The sequence below is a fragment of the Lithobates pipiens genome, unplaced genomic scaffold, assembly GCF_037356315.1.
Source record: "Lithobates pipiens isolate NorthernLeopardFrog02 unplaced genomic scaffold, aLitPip1_a1.2 Scaffold_23, whole genome shotgun sequence".
Classification (NCBI taxonomy): domain Eukaryota; kingdom Metazoa; phylum Chordata; class Amphibia; order Anura; family Ranidae; genus Lithobates; species Lithobates pipiens.
Genome location: NW_027507785.1, coordinates 53,138,746 through 53,148,113, shown reverse-complemented (window position 1 = coordinate 53,148,113; position 9,368 = coordinate 53,138,746). Strand labels below are relative to the sequence as shown.

The 9,368-nt window shown below is 41.9% G+C and overlaps 1 protein-coding gene across 1 annotated transcript in view; it reads left to right on the top strand.

Annotated features, from left to right (window-relative positions):
* SLC6A6 (solute carrier family 6 member 6) overlaps nt 1–8,797 on the top strand; it is an 84,358-nt gene extending 75,561 nt beyond the window's left edge. Inside the window, 3 exon segments of the mRNA XM_077451618.1 lie at nt 1,899–1,999; nt 5,950–6,120; nt 8,095–8,797. Of these exon segments, the coding sequence (XP_077307744.1) occupies nt 1,899–1,999; nt 5,950–6,120; nt 8,095–8,223 (401 nt within the window). The 3' untranslated portion in view covers nt 8,224–8,797.
* The last annotated feature ends 571 nt before the right edge of the window (nt 8,798–9,368 follow it).

Below are 9,368 nucleotides of genomic sequence, written 5' to 3'. Positions count from 1 at the left end.
ACCCAGTGGCTGCCCGTGCTCTGTGTGCACATGGGTGCCGCCCCCATCCATGGGCCCGGCCCGTTTCAGGACGCCGGACGCATGGATTCCTATGGCAGGGGTGGGAGGGGGTGGTACTTTTTTGAAGCACCTGATTAGGGCCAGAGGCTCTAATGGGCTTCAAAATAGGGTGGGTTTGGGGTGCAGAGAGTGCGCCCTGATCCCACCCAATTGTGTGACAATAGCAAATTCGTTTTCGCTATTTTCACACTAAGCTTCCTCCCTGCCAATTAGGAGGCAGGGTGGCAGACCTGTTTCAATGTAACACTGTATTTTTCTCGTTCTTGCAGAAAGAAGAAGAAAAAAAAAAAAAAGATTGTATTTTTTTTTTTTTTTTTTTTATAAAAATGGTTAAATCGAGGTTTGATCTAGGTCAGTGCCTGGGTTAGTGGCTGGGTCAAAGGTCAGGGTCTTTTTTTATTTTATTTTATTTTTATTTTTTTATTTTTTTTAGCATCAGTGTCGGTAGGACAAAAACAAAGCAAAATGCGCAATTTCTCCTGGACTGTACTTTGGGGACAAACAAATACCATACACATATGCGATTATCAGGAGTGGGAGAATTTTATTTTCGGTTGTTTTTGATGGTAGATTATGGTAGTAACAAGAAATATACAGCTAAATAAAAATAAAAAATACAATTTTTTTAACTATTTTGGGCCAGTTATCGTTCGTTTAACATACATTTAAAAAAAAAAAAATCTGGAGATATCTACAACTATTTACTATCAAATAAAAGCCCAATTTGTCCTGAAAGAAATGCGGTATAATCCACCTGGATGCGGTCTAACACATGTCAAAGGTACAAAACTGTACTTGGGCATTTAGAATTGTTTTACCCTCCGGTGTGATTGTAAGACATTTAAAACTTGTAAATTGTAAAACTTTCTTTCTTTTTTTTTTTTTTTTTTTAATGATAATTATGTCATATTTGCCTGCTCTGGTTTTGCATAGAGCACTACAATCCCTTTGTCTATTACCCAGGAACACCTACTTGTGAAGCAGGAGAGAGATTCCCAACCATTCCCATCTTTCATCTTGCATAGAGTCTGCTGTAAAGGGGAAAAAAAAATCCACTAAGGCCGGCCATAAACTGTTCGAATCTCAGCTGGTTCAGCAGGAACAGGTCAAGATTTGAACCGTATATGGGCAGGCCGAATGTGCCAAGTCGATCGATCAACTTGGGTACAACCAGCCTGCCGGATTTTATATGCGATTATCGCTAGCGAATGGTATAACCTCTAGCAATAATCCTTTTCTCCCAGTGGAGGTGCCCCCCCCCCCCCACCTGGAGAATACAATGGCTCGGTGGCAGGGATTCCTCTGTCAAACTACCTGCAACCCATGATTGCAGGGAAGAAATTTGCTCTGTGTATGGCTGGTATAAGCAGCAGCGAGAGAATAGGGCGTCTACTCAGCACCGCTCCATAAGTGCAGTCCCAGCACCCTGTGAGATGCTGTGTGAATTCTAAATATGGTAGATCACAGATTAAGACAAAACGGCTGCAGTGTGTGGCGGCTACAGCTGCGCGCCCCTATACAATTTCATTCCAGCATTTTGTGCATTAATATCTGTTGTATTAGGGAAACCCAGTTACTTGAAAATGGAAGAAAAGTGCAATACGAGCACAGCGCTGGGTGCCTCGTGGTGTGCTGCAGTGCCGGGTCATTGTCACCCAGAGTGCTGGAAATAAATTGCACTAACAATCCCGGCACATTACTGCAACCCATCGAGGTGGCGCCACCCTAAGGCACGTGTTAATCACCTTTTACTAGTTTCCTAGAATTGTTGATGTAAACGATATTTTTCATGGAATTTTAAAGTTTTTACTGCTTTATTTTAACTCCTGACTCTGCAGGCGCTGATAAAATGTATGACAATATTGAGGATATGATTGGCTACAAGCCAGGCCCATGGATGAAGTGGAGCTGGTGTTATATCACGCCTCTGCTGTGTGTGGTAAGTACGGCTCTAAAAGCTCCAGTGTACATACCGGGGGGGGGGGGGTGGGGTTTACATGAGATCAGTTAGGTTCATTGAGTTAACACTGCGTACATCAATGGCATTCACTTTGCAGAGGAATTCTTGCATATATAATAATAAATATTTTTTTTTTTTTTTTTTTTTTTTGTGCAACGTTAGCAATCCCTGTGCAGCACTTTGGAGGGTCCGAGCACTGACTCCTTTAACCACTTCAGCCCCGGAAGGTTTACCCCCCCCCCCATGACCAGGCCATTTTTTTCCGATACGGCACTGCGTAACTTAAACTGACAATTGTGCAGTTGTGCAACACACTGTACACAAATAAAATTGATGTCCTTTATAAATAGAGCTTTGTTTTGGTGGTATTTGATCACCTCTGCAGTTTTTATTTTTTGCTCTATAAATGAAAATAGACCGACATTTAAAATAGAAATAACACACACACACACACACATATATATATATATATATATATATATATATATATATATATATATATATATATATATATATATATATATATATATATATATATATATATATATATATATATATATATATATATATATATATATATATATATATATATATATATATATATATATATATAATTTTTTTATTTATTTTTTTTCTAACAAAGCTCCTGAAGAAGCGGTGAATATCCGCGAAACACGTCCAGGATGCCAGCATAACTGAGGTGAACTGGTACTATCAGCTTTCTCAGTTCCACCTTTGTTTGGACAGACAGAGCCGTTTTTAACATTTTTATGTTTCAAGTCTTGATGTCAATTCAATAAAAAAAAATTTTTTTTTTTATATGCATATCTGTGTACCTCAATTGACCATTAAAGTCCTTATGTATTGGCCTAAATTGATGAGGAAATTAGATTATTTATTTTTTTTCCTTTTTTTTGTATTGGATATGTTTTATAGCAAAGTTTTATATATAATCTCCTTTTTGCTATAAAACATATCCGATAAAAAAAAGTAAAATAAATTTCTTGATCAGTTTTAGGCCAATACCTAAGGACTTTCATGGTACCGTAACAATTGAGGTACACAGATATGTATAAAAAAAACAATTTTATTGAATTGACATCAAGATCTTAAAACATACAAATTTAAAAACAGCTCTGTCTGTCCAAACATAAAGGTGCAACTGAGAAATAAAATACCAGTTCACCTCAGTTATGCTGGCATGCTCGACATGTTTCGCGGATATTCACTGCTTCTTCAGGAGCTTTGTTTGCACAGTATTGTGTTAAAGGAACAGAGATAGTATATAATACTTTGTTGTATGGGAAAACTTCTTCCCGTGCTGCTGCCACAGAGAGGGTGGAGCAGCGGTCAGAGGCTGCAGCCTTGGGAACGTGTTACATGCTCCACCCTAAAAACGGGTGGACCATGTAACATATTGCCAAAGGTGAACTGATTCTTTAAAGCCCAACTCCGGGCAAAAAACAAAAACGTTTGTCCTTGCAGTGGGGCTGCGCCCACACTGCACGGGTCAACTGCTCATTTTGTATAGGGGTGAGGAGAAAGCTTATACTCCACTGATCCTTCATTCCAGCGGTGGACTGTTTCTGGTCTGTGGCGCCTCCTCTGGGCTGGCTGACGTCAGGAACCGTCTATAGTTCAAGGCCGCTCAAGTGCGGGGGTTTGGGGGGGGGGGGGGGGGGCTGACTGCTCCTCTTCCCTTTAAAAATAAAAACGAGCAGTTAACCCATGCAGCCCCACTGTATGGGATTTTTTTTGCCTGGAGTTGGGTTAAATCTCTGAGTGGAGCAGAGGATTGCAGAGGGATTTAAAAAAAAAAAAAAAAAAGTAGCCCCGAAGTTGGACTTTAACCCATTGTTTGCTTACTTTCCTCCAAGCCAAATCCCAAAACGTCCTGCACTGTATGATCCCCCAACACGTTTGGCAAGAGAAACAAACAAACGTGTATAACATTCAAATGTGCTGAACATTTAGCATTAAAACTGTGAAAATCAAAATTAAAACTTACTTTTAGGGCTCATTCACACTTGCTTCAAAATGTGGCATTGGACAAGCTTTTTAAAGCACTCTGAATGCCAATCCTTATGAGGTCACATTACAGTCCTGTTCACACGTTGTGTTTGCTTTGCTTCAAACATTATCCCCCCCCCCATGTCGCTTTCTTGGTGCTTTAAAGTGTCTCCAAAGCCTCCATAGAAATCTATGACGATGCTCGCTTACAGCACCTGCAGCTTTTGAAGGGCTTTTATTCAGCTATAGCTTCGCTTTGTTTTGGAGGTTTTGCAGGTATGAGATATCCCAGGATGCACTGGGAAACCAACAAGTGAACCAGAAAGATGTGATCAGTAGTCACTTCTGGTTCATATGTATATATTCTGGGATCAGCAGCAGAGCTGGCGGTTACTACTGAGTGGGAGATCAGCAGCAGAGCTGGGGGTTACTACTGAGTAGGGGGATCGGCGGCAGAGCTGGAGGTTACTACTGAGTAGGGGATCGGCGGCAGAGCTGGAGGTTACTACTGAGTAGGGGATCGGCGGCAGAGCTGGAGATTACTACTGAGTAGGGGATCGGCGGCAGAGCTGGAGGTTACTACTGAGTGGGGGATCGGCAGCAGAGCTGGAGTTTACTACTGAGTGGGGGATCGGCAGCAGAGCTGGAGTTTACTACTGAGTGGGGGATCAGCAGAGCTGGAGTTTACTACTGAGTGGGGGATCAGCAGAGCTGGAGTTTACTACTGAGTGGGGGATCAGCAGAGCTGGAGTTTACTACTGAGTGGGGGATCAGCAGAGCTGGAGGTTACTACTGAGTAGGGGGATCGGCGGCAGAGCTGGAGGTTACTACTGAGTGGGGGATCGGCGGCAGAGCTGGAGGTTACTACTGAGTGGGGGATCGGCAGCAGAGCTGGAGTTTACTACTGAGTAGGGGATCGGCGGCAGAGCTGGAGGTTACTACTGAGTAGGGGATCAGCGGCAGAGCTGGAGGTTACTACTGAGTAGGGGATCGGCGGCAGAGCTGGAGGCTACTACTGAGTGGGGGATCAGCAGAGCTGGAGGTTACTACTGAGTGGGGGATCGGCAGAGCTGGAGGTTACTACTGAGTGGGGGATCGGCAGAGCTGGAGGTTACTACTGAGTGGGGGATCGGCAGAGCTGGAGGTTACTATTGAATAAAGGGATCTGTTGATTGAGGGTATTAATGAGCTGGGGGTTTTACTGACCCCCCAAAATAGAAAATCAACATACAAGCTTCATTAAAGCTTCAAAGAAGCATGTTGAAGTGGTAGGCGCTTTAATGCATGTGAAAGCTGAAGCAAGTTGTAAATGAGCCCTTTAGGAAAACTTTACAACAATAATTTAAATAAATAAAAGGCACAGAAATTTTCCTTTTAAATAATCTCCTCAGTGGCGCCAAAGGATATACATTCTTTTTTGTAAATTAATATATTCATTTGTAAACGTAGCAGTGACATCATCACTGTGCTGTACATAGCCTGAGCAGAGCTGTGGGAGTGGCCCTGCAGGTCCCACCCACTACAGAAAAAAAACGACGGGAAGGGGCGGAGACAAGACCACTCACCCTGCACAAGGTGAGAGAGAGCAGAGCAGTGGGAGGGGCTCAGCAGCTCCACCCACTTCAGGCTGCCTGCAGAAAACGACAGGAGGGGGCGGAGACAAGACCAGTCCCCCTGCACAAGAAGAGAGAGCAGCAGTGAGCGGTCTTCATTACAGGATGTCTCACACTGGGATTACTGCACAGATCTGGAAGAAATACACAAAGCTCCCCGAGATTCCAGAAGAAGACACAGAACTCTTTTATATTTAGAGGAGATTTGCTTATGTCGCAGTTCAGCTTTAAAGTGTAGTAGTTACAAATGTATGCATAGTATATACTTTAGTTTTTTTTTTTTTTTTCCTTTCTTTCTTTTTCTAGGGTTGTTTTATCTTCTCTCTAGCCAAATACACCCCACTCACCTACAACAAGTATTACACATATCCGGACTGGGCGATCGGCTTGGGCTGGGTTCTGGCTCTCTCCTCAATGATCTGTATCCCGCTGGTCGTGGTGTATCGGATTCTGCGCTCTGAAGGAGGGCTTATGGAGGTATGTGAGAAAAGACTGATGACGGATCAGGGAGAATATTATATATATATATATATATATATATATATATATATATATATATATATATATATATATATATATATATATATATATATATATATATATATATTATACAGGGTGGAACAGCCACTCTGTATTAACTGTGGGGGGAGGGGTTAGGGTCCTTGCTCTGGGTGCTGGATGACCCTATCCCAGGTAATAATGACCATGCTTAACCACTTCAGCCCCGGAAGTATTTGGCCCCTTCCTGACCAGGCCGATTTTTGGGATACGGCGCTGCGTCACTTTAACTGACAATTGCGACGTTGTACTGAAACAAAATTGACATCCTTTTTTTTTTACCCATAAATAGAGCTTTCTTTTGGTGGTATTTGATCACCTCTGTGTTTTTTATTTTTTGCGCTATAAACAAAAAAAGAGCGACAATTTTGAAAAAAAAAAACACAATATTTTGTAGTTTTTGCTATAATCCTAAGTTTAGGCCGATATGTGTTCTTGTACATATTTTTGGTAAAAAAAAAAAAAATTGGAATAAGTGGTATGTGATCACCTCTGCGGTTTTTATTTTTTACGCTATGAAAAAAAAAAAGAATAACAATTTTTAAAAAAAGCTATATTTTTTTTTTGCTATAATAAATAGCCCCAAAAAATATGTAAAAAATAAATAAAATTTTTTAAAAAAAAGCTATATTTTTTTTTTTTTGCTATAATAAATAGCCCCAAAAAATATGTAAAAAAATAAATAAAAAAAAAATCTTTTTTTTTTCTCAGTTTAGGCCGATATGTATTCTTCTACATATTTTTGGTAACACAAAAAAAAAATCACAATAAGCGTATATTGATAGTTATAAAAAATGAAGGGGATCAAATACTTTTTTTTTTTTTTTTTTTCCCCTCACTGTAACCCCTAACTAGGAGAAGATGACTCCCTTTGTTATAAAATAGCATTTTACCAGGCATCAGGAAATGCGATCTGACCAAGAGATGAGGCTTTTGGGGGGGGGGGGGGCAGCAGCAGAAAAGAAATACATAGCAAGTTATATTTGCAAACTTACTTGCTTGCACACTTGATGTAGGAAAAGGAAACAACCAGATACCAGATGGACCACCGACATCCATGTTTGTTGTATAACGCCGTGTACACACGACCGGACTTTTCGACGGAAAAGGTCAGACGGAACGAATCCGGCAGACAACCCAATCGTGTTTTGGGCTCCATCGGACCTTTGCTGTCCAAAAATCTGACAGACTTTAGAAATAGAACATGTTTCAAATTTTTCAGCCGGATCTCCTTGGACTTGGCCACACACAATCACACCAAAGTCCGACGGATTTCGAACGTGATGACGTATGACTGGACTAGAATAAGGAAGTTCATAGCCAGTAGCCAATAGCTGCCCTAGCGTCGGTTTTTGTCCGCCGGACCCAGTTCCTATCGAGAAATCTGCTCGTCTGTATGCTGGTCCGGCGGACAAAAACCGACGCTAGGGCAGCTATTGGCTACTGGCTATGAACTTCCTTATTCTAGTCCGGTAATACGTCATCGCGTTCTAAATCCGTCGGACTTTGGTGTGATTGTGTGTGGCCAAGTCCGTTCATTCACAAAGTCTGTCAGAACTCCGCCGAAAGTCCGTCGGACCTAGTCAGTCAAAGTCCGGTCGTGTGTACGCGGAATAAGACATCCACAGACAATGCAATGACAGTGCCTGCCCCAGTAGGGCTTAGACACGTCCTACACAATAATCGTGGATGTCCGTGATCCCTCCGCTACGTGGCGGCTTCCTTTTTTTCCTGCATCTAGTTTTGTGAGCAAGAATTTTTTCGGTTTAACTTCCATACTTTAGGTTTCAACTGGCGGTGGGAAGGAGCAGCTTGCGCACTTATTAACTCACGTACTGCCGTTTTTTTTATTTGCAGTAGCACAATTTTAAATTAAACTTTTTGTTTCCACAGAGGATCAAATCCGTCACGGCTCCCAGAGAGCTAGAGCGCTGGGCCAAGGAATCGGAAGTCTCCACCCCCTTCTGCCCCAACGGCGGCCACATGAAACCAACTCACGTCATTGTCGAGACCATGATGTGACAGAGCGCCCCACCCCCCTCACCATCTCTAGGGGGGGAGGGGGGGGAAGAACACGCCACCTACCCAGCTGTTTACTAACCCTCTCCTTAGCGTCAAGTCTGGAGATCTCGATTTGCACTAGAATTTGATTGGTCAGCTCTCGTAGAGAACGTTGTATAATATGTGTGCGCACGTGCGTATTTCATAACATATATATATATTTTTTTTGTAGTGAGGCCCTGATCTCTCGGTGCAGAGACGAACCTCATGTCAAAGATTTTAAAAGATTTGATTTTTATATATATTGCAATATATGCTAATTATTTTTATCTACCTCCACTCAGGAGTTGGTTCTTAAAAAAAAAAAAAAAGTGACATATAGTCACATTGAAAAAAAATAAATAAAAATAATTACAGTTTTAAAATTAAATCGTGATGTCTACCCCACCTGAGCACAAGTGGAGACATTGTATCTGTTAAGATTTTGTATCTATCGAGCTTTGTAGTTCCACAACAGCTGGAGAGCCAGAAGGGGAATTTTGCTGAGCAATTCCATAAGTTTTACTTACAGATGTTACCATTATAACAACTATAATAGGAAAAAAGGGCAGGGGGGGGGGGGGGGGGTGTTAATCAACATGTCTGGCTTTGAGGGACCTTCAATAGAATGATTTGGCAATATTTTTTTTTTATTGCATGTTGGGGGCACAGCATAATTGAATAGGGCAGTGATGGCGAACCTTGGCACCCCAGATGTTTTGGAACTACATTTCCCATAATGCTTATGCACTCTGCAGTGTAGTGGAGCATCATGGGAAATGTAGTTTCAAAACATCTGGGGTGCCAAGGTTCGCCATCACTGGAATAGGGCATGTTCCCCAACTTGGAATGCTCCTTCCCTATGGGTGATCTGTACCCCAGGATTAGGCACTGGCTCTTTAGGGGTAGAGTATCGCCTCTTTTTTTTTTTTCTCCTGTGCTTTATCTAATCGGGGCCTAGCTCAGTGATGGCGAACCTTGGCACCCCAGATGTTTTTGGAACTACATTTCCCATGATGCTCAACTACACTGCATAGTGTATGGGCATCATGGGAAATGTAGTTCCAAAACATCTGGGGTGCCAAGGTTCTCCATCACTGGCCTAGCTCATCTTTGGTTACGTTGGA